The sequence below is a fragment of the Rhinopithecus roxellana genome, chromosome 12 (genome assembly GCF_007565055.1).
Source record: "Rhinopithecus roxellana isolate Shanxi Qingling chromosome 12, ASM756505v1, whole genome shotgun sequence".
Taxonomy (NCBI): Eukaryota; Metazoa; Chordata; class Mammalia; order Primates; family Cercopithecidae; genus Rhinopithecus; species Rhinopithecus roxellana.
Window position 1 is genome coordinate 11,743,897 of NC_044560.1, and position 18,728 is coordinate 11,762,624.

Below are 18,728 nucleotides of genomic sequence, written 5' to 3' on the forward strand. Positions count from 1 at the left end.
GAAATTAAGCTCAGCCTAGCGCCTGGTACCAAGTCCTCAATAAAGCAGAGTCACTGGTCTTCCTATTTTGAAGCAAAAAGGGAAGTAACCACTGGCCGTGGGTAGGTGGAGTCAAGGGTCCCAAGAAATAGAAACAGCAAAAAATCTGAACCTGTGCAGTACATAATAGGTGCTCAATAATGACTTCTTGAATTTGGAAGTGTCTAGCACCTGGATGCACTGGAGGGGGCCAGAGCTTAAAGCTGCTCTGTCCAGAAGAGGGAGGATTGCCTCAAGATGGGCCAAGCTTGGGGTCCCTCAAACCCTGGGTCTCCTGGAAGGTCTGACAGGCAGGAACTGAAAATAGAGGCCTGCCCCACGCCAGTGAATCTTGACCCTGGTGAGCAATCTGTAGGCTTAAAAGGGGGAAATCTTTTGTTTCTCCTCTCCCCCTGCTCACTCAAATAGGAACAGTAGTGGCTCTGCCAGCCCCATCCCACTGGCTCTTGACCCTGATGAGGGGTCTGTAGGATTAATAGGGGGAAATCTGTTTCTCCTCTCTCCCTGCTCACTCCTATTCTGTCTCCCTCCCAGGCTGCCTCCTCCTGGTGGCCTTCCAGGATGAGACCCATTTCAATTGGACTCTTGGAGCTTCAAGAGACGACCCAATTTTCCAAATCTTAGATGGATTCCCAAAGCCTGTGATACCTCATTTTCTTGGTATGGATGGAAGGAAAGGGATTGCTGGGACATTTTGATAGCATGTGGGACAAAGGGACACAGGAGATGTGGGTAGCATAGACTTAAACTACCTTCGACTTAAACCACCTGCTCCTCCACTCACTCCACAGAGTTCCAAGCTCCTGATGAAGTCTCCTTAGTCAGGAGTGGGCTCCCAACTGCCAGGGGTTCAGCCTGGGTGATTGCCGCAGGCCCCCTGCAGCCGCCCACCATCCAGACCTCAGTAAAGTCTGTTAATGATGATGGTGATGAAGGCTGTCAGAGCAGGGCAGGGCCCACAGGGTTGGGGCTCGGGTTGTGTTCTCCCTGAAGGGACGGCCATGCACAAAACCACGGCTGCACAGACAGGTCCATTCCACAGCGTGGGGGTGGCTGGGGCTTTCCCCAGCTTCACCCATGGACTTCCTTTTCCCCATCCCCAAACTGCATTGGAAGCAAGATCAACAGAGAAGGAGAAATCTAATGTATAGATGAGTATGCAGGGAGGGGCTCGCGGGCCCGCTCAGAACAACGGGGCAGGGAGGGGTGGCCTGGAGTCTGTCTGCCAGGGCCCAGCCCACCAGTGCCGAGTGACCCCCCCCGCCCCCCCGCGCAACCCCACCCCAGGCCCTCGGGTAGCACCAAGGCCCAGTCTCCCACTCGGAGGCCCCAGCCCAGCCCCAGTGCCTGGGAAAGCCGCCTGTTTTGTTCCCAGATGCCCCCCCACCCCCCCCTTTTTTTTTTCCATTCATAGCAATTCGGTCCCTTTCGAAGCCGCAGGGACCCAGGTGGCAGGGCTGAGGCGAGGGGATGGGACTCCCTGCCCTGACAGGTAGTGCCGGCCCCGCTTTGGGAAGCCCCTTCCCCCGCCCTCCCCCGCGCCCCCCCCCCCCCCCACGTCCGCGCTCCCTGCCCCTGTCAGCCGCGCCAGACGCTCTCCGGCTTTGCAGCATTCAATAAAAATTGAGAAACATTTGGGCTGAAATCGCTGCTTTATCTGGAGGAGCCACAGCGCCGGGAGAGACCACTGCTGCGCGGGGGGAGCCCGGGGTCTCAGTGGCTCGGGCGAGCGGGGTCGCCGCGCTCCAGCGCCCGCGCTGCCCCCGGGTGACCCTGAGATCGCGGTGTGGGGACTGGGGCTCGCGGCGGCGTGCGGCCGCCGGGGGCTGGGGCGAGCGCGGGAGACGGCGGCCGGGCCAGGCTCCCCCCGCGCCAGCGGCTCAGGTGGGCCGTGCCCAGCGCTGGCGGAGCCCGGGTCCCCGTTCTGCCCGGGCTGGATGGCTCATTCTGCTGGCTGCGCGGTGGCGGCGGTTGTGTGTGCGCCGCGCCTTGCCGCCCCCCCCCCCCGGCCCCCCGAGCCTGGGGCGCGCGCTCCCGCCCGGGCCGTACGGGCCCCGCGGCGCCGCGGCCCGAGGCCCCGGGAAGCGCAGCCATGGCCCTGCGGAGGCTGGGGGCCGCGCTGCTGCTGCTGCCGCTGCTCGCCGCCGTGGAAGGTGAGCGGGCGGGCGGGCGATGGGGGCGGGGAGCGGCCGGGCACGGGCGGCCGCCGGCGCCCACCTCCGCTCCGCGGCCTGCAAAGTTTGCCCGGGGGCCGACGCCGGGCGCAGGTGGCCGAGGGGAGGTGTGTCCGGCCGCGCCGGGAGGAGCGGGCCCTGCGGGCGCCCGGGGAGCGGCGGGTGCTGATTGACTGTGCCAGGAGGAGGCGAAGGGACCATCTTGCCGAGGCTTTGTAGCCAGCCCGGCGAGCGCCGCCCAGGGCTGGGGGCTGCCCACGCGCGCTCGCCGCCCCCGGCCCGGGCAGCCGCCTCGCGCCGGCCTGGTCTTGCTCGGCACGGGGTGGAGGGGCGCGGGTCCGGCCTTGGGGTGGCGGGGGCTGGTGGGGAGGCCGGCGCGCGGTCGGGGCTGGAAAGTTTGGCAGGGAGCAGAGGGTGGGAGGCACCGCGGTTGGCCGGGGTGGGGGGCTCCCGGCCCGCGCCCCCGAGATGGGGCCCGGCGCCCCGGAGAGCGGGGACTGGCAGAGTGGAAGGGAGCGCGCCAGCCCCCGTGTCGGTGCCTGCCCATCGCCCTCGGCTTACAATGGGGTCCCCTCCCCGAGAGGACTGCGCGGGGGATGGGTCTGTGGGCATCTCTCCGCCGCGCGGGGTCTCCGGGCACCCCCGCCGGCCACCGCCCCGCGGCCGCGGCGCTCAGCGTGGCGGCTGGAGCCCCGGGAACTCTCCAGCTGCCGTCAGGGCCGGACCAGATGCTCTTGCCATGTGTTGGCCTTGGCCAGGGTCGCTGGGCCCTCTCCCCATGGCTTCGTGTATTGGTACCACTCGACCCCCAGCGGGGCAGGGGTAGCTGCTAGGTCTCCCGAGCCAGCTTGCTCTGGAGGGAAAGTTAGTGCGGTCTGGGTGTGTCCACCAGGAATGGCCAAGCTTGCAGGGTAAGAAGCGAACATGAATAATGGTTCTCACGTGTACTGCACTTTACAGTTTTCAAACCACTTTACAGTTTATGAAGTACTTCGCACTATACGCAGCTCTCTGTGGTTTACAACGTGCTGCACAGTTGACAAGGTACTTTAAGCTTTACGAAGTGCTTTCCCGCCCACAATTGTGTTGGATACCTCAAAATACACCTTCTAGGGAAGCCAGGTAGGTATGATTCCTACTTCTCTTTAACAGATAGGGAAACTGAGGCCCTGGAAAGTCCAATGTCTCACCCAGGGCCGTTGGGTGACAAAAATAGAACCCAGGTCTGTGGTCTTTCTTTGAAACCAGCACTCACTTAGCTGGGTTTTGTTGCCCCTAAACTGCGTGAGCCCTTCCAGGGTTCTGCTGCCGTGGGCTGAGGGATGATGTCTGTGTGCACTTCTCAGGCCGCTTTGGGGTTGTGGGAAGCCCCTTCCCTTCTCGCAGCCTAAGAAAAACAACATATCAGACCAGGCGTGGGGGCTGCAGCCTCTGGGAAAGGCGTTGTGGGGGACCCTGTGCTACAACTTCAGTTTCTCTTTCGGTAATGAGCACTTTAGTGACCACAGTCAGGGAGTTGGAGGGGGGGCGGTGTCCCTGGATGGCAGCCACAGTTTCTGGCACTGAGGCAGCTGTCCTCCGGCTCCTGGGGGATTTGGCGGCTGCCTGCGGTTTCCCGGAGTGGGGCCACTGGGGCACCGAGGGTGCCATGGGCCCTGGGTGTGGAGGGCAGCCCTGGGGCCCGGCTGCTGGCGGGAGCTCTGTGGAATATGACTGAGGTACCACTTATTAACTCTGGCTTTGGGGAAATGACTCATGTGTTGGCCCGCTATACATTGGGATGTTTACAGTATTAGGGGGAGCTTGGCATAAATATTGCTATTTAGGTTGCAGTCAGCGGTGCTGGAGGGGAAGAAAATTGGCCCCTCTCTCGTTGGAAGAGGCCTGGGTGTGTTTTTAATTACTCCGGGGTAGATGGAAGGGCCATGTCTGTCCAGCCATTGCCCTGGCAGGGGCTGGTTGGAATCTGGTGAGCTGTGGCCAGTCTGGACCCTGGCCCTGGACATAGGGCTGGTGGGCGCTGACGTCACAGAAGGGTATGGCTACTTGGACTGCCACTTGGGGCCAGGGTGGGGAAGGGAAGCCACGGCAGGGTGGGAGGAGGGCTGCAGCAGGCACCCCAATGCTTGCCTCAGGCTCTTCTTCCCTTTGCCCCCTGGACACTAGGAAGTTAGTCCATCAGCGGTTAATAAGGAGCTGGCCGAATGGATGGGGAGATGGTACGAGGTGGAGGTCAGAGGGCCTGCTTCTCATTTACTATGGGACCCTGGGCCAGGTCCCTTCCCTATAGGGGCCTCAGTTTCTTTGGGTGTAAAATGGCCTGGCTAAATCTGTTGTAGAGTCCATCGTCTACATCCTACTTCCGCTCTTTGAGCCTCATTTTCTTCCTCCGTCCAATGAGGGTGATGACAGCGCCTGTCCTGCCTGTCTCCTGGGGTGTTTGTGAGAATCAGACCAGATGACGGATGGGAGAAGTCCCCCCCTCGAAGCCAGGGATGGACGGTGCTGCCTGTGCACATTTGGGAGACACCAGGGTCCTCCTGAGGGTAACACAGTCTGTAGAGACAGGACTGGGCCATGGAGCAGTAGGAGGGGGGCCCCTCTGCCTCCCAGAACCCAGAGCCACATGGCCACCACTTCCTTCCCTTCCTCCTTCCTTGTCTCCTCAGCCCGTAAAGGGCTGTCCTGCCGGTTAAGGCCCCAGGAAATCCCCATCTCCAACCTTCGGAATGGGAGAAAGGAGAGAGTGTGTGTATATACAGGGGGCTTCTAGATTAGGATGATAAGCTTAGCATCTCCCCTAAACCGTGAGACCGCACCTGCCACCAAGGGAAAGAAAGCATGGAGTGGGGGCTTAGAGCAGGATGGAAGAGCACTGGGGAAACATCCAACAGGACAGGAGGCCAGTGGCAGATTCGCCACTAGATGGAATCCAAAGGTCGAGGTCTGGAGAAAATCAGCCTCCTTACATCTGCTCATTTGCTCTCCAAATATCGATGGACTTTCCTTTCTGGCTGGCAGGGTGCTGGACTCCAGGGCAGGCAAGGAGACGGGACAAGCTGACAGGGAAAAGAGTGGGCGAGACAGAGTGTGATACGGGGTCCAACGTGCTTCCCAGAGGAGACTGTGAACCCCCCAGGGCGGCAGGGGCGGTTGAGGACAGAACAGGGTTATTTCATCTTTTATGCCGTTATGCTTTGCCTCATTTTCTCACCACCTATTTTCCCTGCTATGAAACTTTCTTAGCCACCTGTCATGCTAACGAACTGTGTTCTCAAGAGTTAAAGAGGTTGACTTTGGAACTTAGAGGATGTGGAGCATTTTACTTAAAAAAGGAAATAGCATGTCTCTATGTCCATAGAAAGACATGGAGGCAGGATGATCAGGTGCTTGCTTTGATGTGTCTGAAGAAGGTGGGTGTTGAGGGCAGCAGTGCGGGTTGAGACTGAGAATTGGAGTGGGGTGGTCAGGTCCTGAAGGGCTAGAATGGAAGGCTGGAGAGTTTGGATCAGATGCTGAGGGCAGCAAGGAGTCTTTGAAGGTTCTTGAGCTGTCAAGGGACCTGGCCAGATTCATGCTTGGAAAGATCACTGACTTGCAATGTGTGATGACGTTCAGATGAGCCAGATCTGGTCCTGGACAGTCCCAGTAAAGCCAGCTTGTTGATTCCCAGCTAGACTGTGAGCTCCCTGAAGGCAGAGACCCATCTGCCTCATTTTTGTGTCCACAGTTCTGGTCTGAAGAGCTCTGTTCAAATTCCACCTCCCCAGAGGCCTTCCCTGATTCTCTCTTCTAAAACAGACCCAGTTCAGCTGCTTTCCATCCCACCTGCTTTGTTTTGCTTCATGAAACTCATCGCCACCTGAAGAAGCATCAAAGGCTTGTTTGGCATCTGCCTTGCCCACTAGACTATAAACTCCAGGACTTCATCTGCCATGTTGGCTACGACATCTCCGGTGCCTAGAACTGTGCCCAGCCATGTGGGTGCTCAGTAACGGAATGACATTGTCAGCTGAGGAACGTGGAATGAATTGAATGTTGAGTGAACAGACAGATGAATATATGATACTGTGTTATGTGATAAGTATTGGGAGAATGATGTGGAGATGGAGGAAAGTCCATCTGGCAGAGGAAATCAAGGAGGTCTTCCTGGAGGGAGACACCAAGGGAATGGCTTGAGTAGAGATGCAAGAAGGGGCTTAGGTATAACGAATAGACCAGTTCAGCTGGAGCAGAGCATTCAGATGGGCCAGCAGCCACTGTGTGCTAAGTAGACAAGTCTACTTCTGATGGGGGGTGGGGGAAGCCTGCCTCTCTCCCTCCCCCAACTCAACTCTCCCACTCCCACCTCCACCCTACTGGGCCCACCTCTGGGGCATTACCTGTCTAAGACCCAGCGACCTTCCATGGGATTAATTTGGAATTGGTTTTCCTTTTACGTCTGTTTCTTTTGCTTCTCATTTTTAAAGGAGGCTGCTTTCATGTATTTGTCTTAGCCAGGAAATCAGGGCTTAGATTTAAAACCTAAATGTTGTAGAATTTGAAAGCCAGTTGACTTATTCACTCATTCATTTCTCCATCTATCCATATATTTTTAAAGAGTCACCAGGCACCTAGTTCATGTCAGGGACTGGTCAGGAGAAGGGATTCTGCCTGCGGTGGGGAACAGAGCCAGCTGACTTCACAGGCAGTGTGTGGTAGAGAAAAGGCATAGCCTTCAGGGGCAAACAGACATGAGTTCAAATCCCAGCTGTGTGCTCTGTGCCGAGGAGCGCAGACTCCCTGCACTTCAGTTGCCTCCTGGGTTCCTGTGTCAGACACTCATTGAGTGCTGTGGACATTAAATGCTGGTCTCAACCCCTCTGAAGTTCTTCCCTCAATGATGGCGATGTGGCCCCCTTTTTGGCATTTAGTTTGTCCAGGCACCAGATCAACCTTCGGTGTCTCCCCCTAACCCACCCCACAAGCTCCCAACTTTCCCCAGACTTGGGATGGCAACCCCCTAATTGTGGACAGACTCAGCCTCCATCCCTGCCTCTTTCTCCAGAGCCCCATCACGGGAAAATACTCAGATTCCTAGTCCAGGGGGGCTCTCATCTGGGGTCCCTAAGCCTCCTAAGTCCTGGGGATCTATGATCACCCTGAAATTGTCATAGAACATTGGATGGGCCCCCTCCCTCCTGTGGGATTGTCCTGGGCACCCTTGGCCCTACTTCCTCAAGGTTCTGCATCAGTGCCAAAGTGGAGACAGGTTTTTTTTTTTTTTTTTTTTTTTTTTTTTTTTTTTTTTTAGATAGTCTTACTTTGTCACCCAGGCTGGAGTGCAGTGGTGCAATCTTGGTTCACTGCAACCTCCGCCTCCCGGGTTCAAGTCATCTTCCCACCTCAGCCTCCCAAGTAGCTGGTACTACAGGCACGTGCCACTACACCCGGCTAATTTTTTTACATTTTTAGTAGAGACGGGAGTTCACCATGTTGGCCAGGCTGGTCTCAAACTTCTGACCTCAAGTGACCCACCCACCTCAACCTCCCAAAGTGCTGGGATTACAGGCATGAGCCACTGCACCCTGTCTGGGACAGATTCTATGGGCCAGTTTGCTGGGCATTCAGCCTGTGGTAGCCTCTGGTCAACTCTGCCTGCCCAGTGCTCACCTGTGAGTTTAGACTGGAGACTGGATCTCTGCACACAGAAAGGCCCCTAATAGGAAGGGGCAGATGGAGCCCGCTGGGTAACAGGATGCCTGGGCTGGGCAAGGCAGGGGACCCATGCTCCCACTGAGGGTGGAGGAGATGCAGAGCAGGGTGGGCCTCCTGGCAGAGGAGGATCTGCCACACCTCCAACAAGGACCTGTCTTCTGACCTGGCATCTGCATGCGTGACTTAGCTGGAGATTTGGGAGATGGGGAACAAGGTTGAGGAGTCTGTATTTTTAACACACTCTCCAGGTCTTTCCATTAGGCAGGCAAATTTGCCCCCCAGCGGCCTATGATAAAGCACAGGACTCCTGGGAAAGAGGAAGAGAAACCTCAGCAGGAAACTGGAAAAGACTGAAATGGAATGAAATCAATCAGAGTTAGCGCCCACCAGCCCTGGCTGCCACTGGCTCGTGCATAAAAAGAGGGTTAGCTGGGGGAAGGCAGGGAAGGAAAGAATGTTTGCACAGCTCCCAGGGGTGTGGCAGCGGGCGGGCAGTTGTTGATTGTGGCAGCACCTGGAGGCTCCCTGATTGGGATCAGCTCAGGCGGACTGATAAGGCTGCCTTGAAAGCATTTTAGGGCCTTTTAAAGCAGCTGCCTTCCGGAGGGTGCAGGAGGGGGACATCTGTCTCCCCAGTACCCCCGTGTCATCTGGGGGCTTTCCTAGGACACCCTCACTAGGTGAGCTTCCTGGAGCCATCTGCTGCCCTGCTGCAGCCCCCGCGGGAGTGTCCTCAGAAGAGGGGACGTTGCCTGCTGTGTGGCCTTGACCAAGTGATCCACTCTCTGAGCCTCAGCTTCCTCATCTGGAAACTGGAGGTACCGTGCATGTGTCAGAGGCTCATGGCAAGGATTAAATGAGATGCTGTGTACCGTGACTGGCAGAACCTCCTGGCACTCAGCTGTGCCCATTCTTTATTAGTTTCTATAACCATTAAATGTCAGCAGCACCATCGTGCCCCCGGCCAGAATGACTTGCCCCTTTCTCTGAAGTCCCATAGAGCCTTTGCTTAGCCCTGATCACTTTCTCTCTTTAAACAGCAGAGCCTGGGGGTTACAGGAAGAGTGTGTGGAGTCAGACTGCTCCATACTGTGTATCCTCTGGCTTGTGTCTTCACATCTCTGAGCCTTGGTTTCCTCATCTTTAAAATGGGGGTAATCATTGTTCCTAGCTCTTGAGATGGTTGTGGGCGATGGATGTGTTAATCTGAGGAAGACTAAGCTGAGTGTGTGCCTCAGATGTGCTAAGCTTGCAATAAATGTTAATGGTTGCCATCTTTGCTTTCTACCAATGGGAAGCTCAATTCACATTAGGGGAATAAGGGGCCAGTGTACCAGGTTTTCCATCTCCAGCTCTCCCCCACCCACTCTGTTCTGAGCCTTAGAGGGCAAGGGTCTGACTGGCTTGCTAAGTGGCTGAGAGGCCCCTCCAGCCTGCCCACTCAGGGTTCCATCCAGGTTTTCTCAAAGGCCCCCTCCTCACTCCAGTTCAGCCTCCCTAATCTGGGAAAGGGGTAGACTCCTTCATGGCCGTGCCCTCCTTCTTGGCCCAGTGCCTGCCAGGCACCACCTTCCCTGCCATGATCATGGGAATGGCTGTCGATTCTTTTTTTTTTTTTTTTTGGAGACAGAATTTCATTCTTGTTGCCCAGGCTGGAGTGCAATGGCGCAATCTCAGCTCACTGCAACCTCCACCTCCCATGTTCAAGAGATTCTTCTGCCTCAGTCTCCCTGAGTAGCTGGGATTACAGGTGCCTACCACCACGCCCAGCTAATTTTTTGTATATTTTAGTACAGATGGGGTTTCACTATGTTGGCCAGGCTGGTCTTGAACTCTGACCTCAGGTGATCCACCTGCCTTGGCCTCCCAAAGTGCTGGAATTACAGGTGTGAGCCACCACGTCCAGCAGCTGTCAATTCTTGTGTCAGTCATTGTACTAAGAGCATTATGTGTGTTGCCTTGTGCAATTGCCCCAAGAGCCCCACAGGTCATTGTATTATTATGCCCATTTTACGGATGAGAAAACCAAAGCTCTGAGAGGAGTGACTGGCCCAAGGACACCTAGGGAGTGGTGAGGCAGGGATTCAAACCCAAGTCTGGTGACTCCAGAGCTCATGCTCTTTTCCACTTCTGGAATGTGCCTCCCTGCTCAGAGGAAAGGCTTGGCTCTGATGAGGGTCTCTAAGGCAGCTGTCCAGCCTCCAACTCCATCAACATCCTGAGATAATGCAAGTGGGAGGGTCCTAGAACTCACAAACCTGCCATAAAAATGCAATCTCTGTCATAATGGTCAGAATAATGTTGTTCTAACTTAGACAAATCGGGTGTTAACTCATTATGTTGTAAGAGGCGCCTCCACAGAGAACGGAGACTATGAAACCGTCACAGGGCCATTTGCAGCTTGTACTTCCAAATACAATAGCTCATCGGGCCTTCACAGCCATCCTGCAAGGGGCAGGAGCCACGGGGCCCACTTTAGAGATGAGGAAACTGAGGTCTGGGAGACAATGTGACTTGCCCAAAGCCAGCAGCTGGACCAAGCTTGAAGCCCAGGGCCAATCTTAATAGCTCATCCATCCAGTTTGAATTCTTAGCCAACGTTTGAAAATCAAGAGATTGTACAGAAAAGTCCTGTTTCTGGCATCTCTGAAAAGTCAGACAATGTGGTTTCGCTGGGCCCACATTCCCACATGGCCATAGTTGGCTGGAGCTGAATAGTGACTGCCTCTTAAGACAGAATGTATGAGCACCAGGGGTACCTCTCTACTGACTTGCAACATACATTTGTATTGGTGTGTTGCAAGTCGGTGGAGAGGTACCCTCGGTGTTCAGCCCTGTAAGGCTTGAGTTTGCCTCCTGGATCTGCCTCTGTTACCCTGTGTGACCTGGAGTTAATTGTGTGGCCTCCCGAGCCTCAGCTATCTCTTCTATAAAATGACAGGGGTGAGACTCAGTGGTTTTGGAGGCCTCTTCCAGCTCCAGGATTCAGTGCCCAGTGCCAGGGTTCAGGCAAGGGAAGGGAGAGCTACAAAAAGTACAAGACTCCACTCCTGAAAAGCATATCACTAATCTTTAGCAAGCCACCACAAAACCTACTGGCTTAAAACAATAATGATTTCTTAGTTGTCCTGATTCAGTGGATCGGCTGGGCTCAGCTGGGCGCGTATTCTGTTCCCCAGGTTGTCAGCCAGGATCACTCAGGAGGCTGCACTCAACTAGGTGGGGCTGGAAGTTCCATCATGGCTTCACATACATCTTTGACGCTTTCATAGAGAAGGCTGGAAGACTGGTCCCCTCATGCTCCTCGCTATCTCCCATCCTTTGCTAGTCTAGACTGCGCCTCTATACATGCTAAGTAGCTCGCAAGATGGTGAAATGGAAACTGCAAGACTTCTTAAGGACTGGGCTCTAATGTCACAAAGTGTCCCCCCCTGCAGCCTTCTGTTGGTCAAAGCCAGTCACAGCACCAGCTCAGATTCATCTCAGGCTTCCTCATCAGGTTCAAGGAAAAGGAAATTATACTGGGCTTGATTTTTTTGTTTTATCCTTGAAGAGAAGTCCCATTTCTCGTTCAACTGTTTAGCACAGAAAATTTAATGGTGGGTTGTTGTCCAGCATCCCACTCAACATGTCCTGATCCACTCAATCAGGTGACACTCAGAGTTCAGTGCCTGCCCCTGCACCCTGTTCTTTTCCATGTTTCTTGGGCCAACCTGTGGTCCAAACTTGAATCTAGACCCCCCTTACTAGGAGGAGTGGCTTCGTGTTTAGGAGTGGGAGGAATTGTTGGCAGCCATTATTTGTAGACTGCCTCTCACAGGTAGTTTATCGTCCAGTCCAGGGATGGGGGTGGGGAGGTAACAGGAAGCCAGAAACCTCATCCCCTCCTACCCCACCCCCAGCACTTACCCCCTGAATTGGCTTCAGTGTTATCTGCCTCTTCTGAGAAGGCAGGGACTTTCCACTTCACCATGTGCAGCACAAAGCTTGGCTCCTGATAGATATTAGATAGATGTTTGTGCAATAAACGAACCTAAAATTCATGAAAAATGGCAGCCTGGAGTTGTAGATATTCAAGACCTAGTGTGAGGTGTGAGGCCAGAGAAAGGGGCCTTGGGCTGGTGGGATTTAACTGAAGGGATGGGTCCCAGGTGCTCCTGTGGCCTGGGGCAAGTCACTTCACCCCTCTAGGCCTCATTTTCCTTATCGGTGAAAGGGGCATCGTAATTTCAGGCACCACAGAAGGCTGTGCCGAGGAGCAACTGTGTTCTTCATTCTACTGTGAAAGACCCGGTAAAGGGGTGACTGTGGTTGTCACTCCCACCTTGGCCAGAGGTCATCACAGGAGTGGGGAAGCATTAGAGGAAAAGAAAAATTTCTAAAGGCATGGGCCAGTTGTTGTCAAATTAACTTTGGACCACAGGTTGGCCCAGAGCACATGGAAATGTGGACAGACAGTGAAGTGAGTGGGTCAGATCACTGAGCTCTGAGCGTCACTTCCAAAGACAGTTGAGGGGGACCTGGGCAACACATAGTCAAAGCTGATGCATTAAAGCATGGAGCAAGAAATTGGGCTTCTGTTTGCTGACTGTCCGGGAAATCTGGCCTAACGTAATACAGGGAATAAATCACAGGAGTCTTGCTCAGAGACCCCAGATCTGTGAGCTGGCCCGCGTTGTGAATGAGTGAGGTGACTTGACTGTTGAAAGTATAATAGTGCTCCAGGAAGAGCACACGTCCAGTCTAAAGGAGGCAGGTGCTACCCACTCCTGACCATGTTGTCACACAGGAATCTGTGTTCGGTTTTGCCAGATCTTCCGATTTGCAAAGTTCTTTTTTTTTCTTCTCTCTTTTTTCTTAGACAGGGTCTCACTCTGCCTCATAGGCTGGAGTGCAATGACACAATTGCAGCTCACTTGCAGCCTTGACCTCCTGGGCTCAAGCAGTTCTCCCACCTCAGCCTCCCAAGTAGCTGGATCCATAGGCACCTGCCACTGCATCCAGCATTTTTTTTTTTTTTTTTTTGGTAGAGACAGAGTATTTCACCATGTTGCCCAGGCTGGTCTCGAGCTTGTGAACTCAAGCGATTCTCCTTCTTCAGCCTCCCAAAGTGCTGGGATTACAGACATGAGCCATTGCACCCAGCCTGATTTGCAAAGTTCTGATGCTTATGGGAAAACTGGTTTTTGTTTTGTTTTGTTTTGAGTCTCGCTCTGTTGCCTAAGCTGGAGTGCAGTGACGCTATCTTAAGAGGCTCACTGCAACCTCTGCCTCCCAGGTTCAAGCAATTCTTGGGCCTCCTCCTCCTGAGTAGCTAGGACTACAGTGCCACCATGCCTGGCTAATTTTTGTATTTTTAGTAAAGACAGGCACCTGCCACCATTCCCAGCATTTTTTTTTTTTTTTCTTTTTGGTAGTGACGGAGTCTTGCCATGTTGGCCAGGTTGGTCTTGAGACCATCAAACTCCTGGCCTCAAGTGATCCACCCACCTCAGCCTCCCAAATTGTTGGGATTACAGACATGAACCACCATGCCTGGTCTGAAAACTGGTTTTTGAATGTTTACTCATTTTATTCTAAAATACAGTTCTGACCAAACCAAACCATGTTTGCTGGCTGGATTTGGCTCCCTGTCTGGCAGTTTACAACCGAGGTTGGTTTAGGTATTTGGGGTAAAGAAATAGCAAGGGTATTGTTAGCACCATTGTACAAATGGGGAAGTTGAGGTTCAATGACTTAGTCAAGGTCACATAACTGGTAGGCACTGGGAGGTGTTAAAACATGCCTCCTCACCTTGAAATGGGGAGTCTCTTTCCCTGTAACTTCCCTGCATGGTCCCTGTTTTCCACCCTCCAGAACAATCCGGGAACATAAGATCCATCTTGCAGGCATCTGCTGTGTTCGAAGGCAGAAAGCATGTCTTCCCTTGGTTTCTTCTTGAGGGAGGTAGAGTTGTCAGAATGAATGAAAAGCAGCTGGTCTTAGAATAGAACCATGCTAGATTGGATCTCTGGCTCTGACAGTTAACAGCGTGACCTTGGCCCTCGTCGCTCTTTGAACCTCAGCTTCTTGAACTATACAATGAGGTTAGACAAGGCGTCCTAGAAGAGATGACTTCTAAGATGATTCTTAAGGAAAAGCCAGGTGAAGAAGCAGCGAGGCAGCCATTCCAGGCAACAGGAACAGCATCTGCAAAGATCCGGATAGGAGGCCCGTGAGTGTGTGATGTATTTGGGGAGCTGGAAGGAGTCCTGTATGACTGAGAACAGGGCATGCCAAGCACTGGGGCGGGGTGCAAGCTGCTTGGCCCCAGCAGGGAGAGAGCGTGGGGTCAACATTCCCATTATGGCGACGACATATGTCCACGGCACCAACTTGTCACTTGGCCTGAGTCCATGGGAAGCCGGAAGGACAAAAAGCATCTGAAACGTGTAAGTGGGGAGAAAGCGGCTTAGCGCACAGTGGGATGCGTCCCGCCTGAATGGGGCTTCTCTGCCTCTCACGGGGAGGCAGAGCCTGGGAACAGCCTCATCCAGAGCCCGCAGGGCCTTTTTGGAACCCACGAAAGGCCATGGCCCAGGGAGTCTGTTCGAGTCAGGGCCCTGGCTGGTACATCCTCTTGCCTGTCTCCATCAGCGTCAGCTGTCACTCCCCACGGCCTCGGATGGCAGCTCCCGCAGCTCTCAGGAGAACAGTGGAAAAGGGCTCCTGAGCTGCCAAGGAGCCCCTGACACTGGGTGCCCCTGGCTGGCCCGGCAGCACAGCCATGCCAGCAAAGCTCAAGACTCCCTCTGACCGGCCCCTTTTGGAGTTGAAAGGGTGATGAGGCTGGGCCTCTTGGCCTGAGTCCAGGAGAGGGAGGACATACTGGGGGAAAGACCCTGAACTTTGGAGACAGACAGAGCTGTGTTCAAATCCTAGTCTTTCCACTCACCGGCGGTCTTAGTTTCTCATCTGTAAAGTGAGGATACTGTCACCTACCCCATGGTGTTGTTTGAGGAATTAAAAGAGCTCATGTATTTTTTTTTTTAAAAAAAAACAGGTGTTTTACCAAGCCTCTCTCATCCTCAGTGTCTCAGCCACTCAAAGACAATAATAATAGCAGTAATAATAACAACAGCAACTAGCATGTATTAAGGACTTGCTAAGGACCAGGCACTGGGCTTAGGTATTATTGTTAGCTGAATCCTACAGATGAAAAAATTAAGGCTTAGAGAAGGCCTTCATGTACCCATGGCCATTCGGCCAGTAATGGTGGAGCTAGGATCCAAGCTTAGGCAGTCTTGCTCCAAGGTAGATGGAGAAAGAGCTGATTTCTTATCTTTTTCACATTTCAAACATACAGAGAGGTTGAAAGCAGAGTAAAACACCTGTCTAGCCTTCACCTAGATACAACAATCATCAACATGTTTGCCACATTTGCTCTCCTGTATGTTCTCACTCTCTCTGGCCCCCTTTCCCCCTTGCACGTGTGTGTGGGTGTGTGTGTGTATAATGTAGATGTAGTTTTTTCTGAACCATTTGTACATAATTTGCATACATGGACGGAGAACTAATATTTACTGAGAATTGACTTGTGTTGTCTAAGGCCGGCTCTCTAACCCCTGTTTTAGATCACTTTGCCTGGCACACAGTAGGACTTGAGTATTGGCAGCAACCAGGAAAAGTAACTAGTATTTCCCACAGCTTACCAAGTACTCCCTCTGTATTAGCTGGTTCCGTCCTCACAATGGCCTAGCATAGAGCTCTTGGTGTTTTCTTCATTTTCAGAAGAAGGCGAAGAAAGACGCAGAAGTTAAATAACTTGTCGCAAAATAAGAAGTTGGGATTTCTACCTGGGTTCGCTTGGTAGCAAAGCCTGTTTCACAAAATCTCAGGGTGCCCACTTTTCTCTCCCTCCTGGGTTTAACCCTGTTGTAGCCATCAGAGCACAGCCCAGGGCAGCAGATGGCAGCTTCCCACCCAGCTGCCACAGGACATGGCCCTTTCTCTCTAGGAATCAAGAGGGAATTATAGAGTCTGGTGGACTTGGAAAAACTGGGGACGGGCCCAGGGCCCACAGCTAACCAAGTAGTTTTGAGGACTCAAGGCTTTGGACTCCTAGAATCCACCATACTGTTTTATGTTGCTCTTCCCTCTCCTCCTCACCTGGGTACCCTTTTCACCATCTCTCCCTGGTCAATTCTTGCTGTCTGTTAAGATGAAGCTTGAGCATCTCTTCCTGTGTGAAGCCTGCTCTGATCTCTCTCACTGGCCCCTCCCCCTTCTGCTCTTTGTGGCCTCTGTGTCCTTGGTGGCACCTTATATGCACCCCTTTTATATTGCCTAGGTTATGCCATACCATGTATATAGGTTTCTCCCCAATCGTACTGGGAGATTCTCATCCATGCTGGTTGGGTAGTGTACAGTTAGATGGTTGGGTGAGCAGCTCAGCAGTTGGATGAGTAGATGAGTGATTGATGGTTAGATAGATAAGTGGCTGGATAGATAGAAGATAAGTGCATGGATTGGATGGTTGGGTTGATGGTGAGGTAGATTGTTGGGTGGTTGATGGTTGGCTGGTTGGCTGGATAGATGGAGAGGTAGATAGATAGATAACAGGATGGTTTCGTGAGTGAAGGGACTATGGCAGGATGGTTGCCTGCTTTGGATAGTCGGATGGATACATCAATGAAATTGATGGATAAATAAACAAACACCAAAAACCAGAGTACATTTCTCCCCCTGAGACTCCCTTTTGTATCTGGACTGTGACATTTCCTCATTTTCCAGTTTCTGGTCCTGGAAAGAGCTAGCAAACAGCACACTCCCCAGGTTTGGAGAAACCTTCTGAGCCATTGACTATGGATTTGCCAAGGTTTTTGCACTGCAGAGTTCTGGAGAAGTTGGCCCCCAAAGTGAATTTCTGTAAAGTAAATCCTATTTTCCCACTGACTTGGCCCACACTTTTGGAGATATGTTCCTGCTGTCAGAGGCTGGTGACAGGTGGGGGAAGAGCTGGAACTCCCCTGGGTGTCAGCTGCCCCGAGCTTCTACTCACTCCACCTTGAGAGCAGACCGATGCTGGCCAGGAGCACAGGAGCTTAGAGCCAGGAGGAGATGCAACAGCAGGGGAACAGATTTGGCATCTGGTCCCAGAAGCCTCTGCTGCCAGTGAGATGCTCTGCTGCTAGGCTTCTGGGATAGCACACTCCATCTCCTCCAGACTGATCTGTTTCTGCTCATCTGTCCGTACATCCTTCCTTCTCACAATCCCACCCTCCCTCCTTCATCCATCCATCTGTCCATCCATTCAACAATCATTTTTGAAAGACTCTAGGATGCTAGGGGATATAGAGGGAAATTAAAGAGAATCGACGTTCTGATGGCAAAGAATTATATCCTAGTAGAGGTGATAGGCAAGGCCTCCTTCCTCCTCTTTCTCCTTCTCCTACTCCATCGCTTTTTCCTCTTCCTCTACCTCTTCTTTCTTTTTTGCTCTTTCTCCTTCTTCTTCTTTTCTTTTTCCCTCGTCGATGATCACAGCAGCCTCTACCATTGAGTCCCCACTAAGTGCCAGGCACCATCATAGGTGAGGTTCTGACATGCTCTAATGTATTCCCCCAACAACCCTGCATAATAGTTTTTTTTCTTTCTTTTTTTTTTTTTTTTTTGAAATGGAGTCTTACTCTGTTGCCCAGGCTGGAGTGCAGTGGCATGATCTTGGCTCACTGCAACCTTTGCCTCCCGGGTTCAAGCAATTCTCCTGCCTCAGCCTCCCAAATAGCTGGGATTATAGGCACGCACCACCACACCCAGCTAATTTTTTGTATTTTTAGTAGAGACGGGGTTTCACCATGTTGGGCAGGCTGGTCTCGAACTCCTGATCTCAAGTGATCTGCCCGCCTCAGCCTCCCAAAGTGCTGAGATTACAGGCGTGAGCCACTGCACCTGGCCCATAATAGTTAATAACACTCATTTTGCAGGTAAAAAAGCAGGCTCTGAGATGTTCAGTGATATACCCAAGGTCACACTTTTTCGTACATACTTGTGTATGAGATGGAATATGTTGAGTGCAGAGGGGAAAGTCCTTCAACCTTTGCTGTCAGGATGGCATTATTTGATAGGTAGGATTTTGATACATGGTGGATGGAAAGAAGGGCATTCTTAGCAGGGGGAACAGCCTAGGCAAAGGCCTGGAGGCTGGAAAGGGGCAGGTTTGTAGGAGCCATGGTGAAGCAAAGTGTGAGAAAGAAATGGCAGGAGAGGTTTGAGTCTGTTGAGAGAAGAAGCCTTGAGTGATGAGCTATGGCTGACACTGGAAGCAGTAGGGAGCCACTGAAAGAAATCAAAAGGAGGGAAAGGTTCAGGAAGATGGTCATGAAGCCTGGCATGGGAGGAGGATCCAGAGCAGGGAGAGGCAAGCTGGAGGCCAGGAGGGGCTATAGGGGCCTAGACTCCATTAAGCCAGACCCCGGATGTGGCTACTGCTGCCCAGCCAGCTACTCCAGCAGTGGGAGAGGCCAGGATGTAGCTCACATCCTTGGGGGATGGGCCACAATGGCAGGGACAAGGGCAGAGTGAACAAGTTAGGGCAGAGCAGCTGCCTGCCCGCCTTCTCCCCTCACTGAAGCCCCACAGCTCCCGGGGAGCTCCTCTGCATCCTGTCCCACCCTGCCCACTTCACTCCTTGAGCCAGGGAAGGGTTACCAGCACCTTGCTGGGCCTCAGCTCTTCCATCGAGCCTGGACAATCCAAGCAGCACCCTGAGAACCATCCCAGAGTCCAGAATGTCAGAGCTGGATGTATGGGGAAGCTGAGGCCCAGAAAGGGGCAGCT

General features: G+C 53.1%; 1 protein-coding gene across 1 annotated transcript in view; it reads left to right on the top strand.

Annotated features, from left to right (window-relative positions):
• Positions 1 to 2,082: 2,082 nt before the first annotated feature.
• EPHB2 (EPH receptor B2) overlaps positions 2,083 to 18,728 on the top strand; it is a 205,764-nt gene continuing 189,118 nt past the window's right edge. Inside the window, exon 1 of the mRNA XM_030913664.1 lies at positions 2,083 to 2,192. Within this exon, the coding sequence (XP_030769524.1) occupies positions 2,132 to 2,192 (61 nt within the window). The 5' untranslated portion in view covers positions 2,083 to 2,131. The remainder of the gene's footprint in view (positions 2,193 to 18,728) is intronic.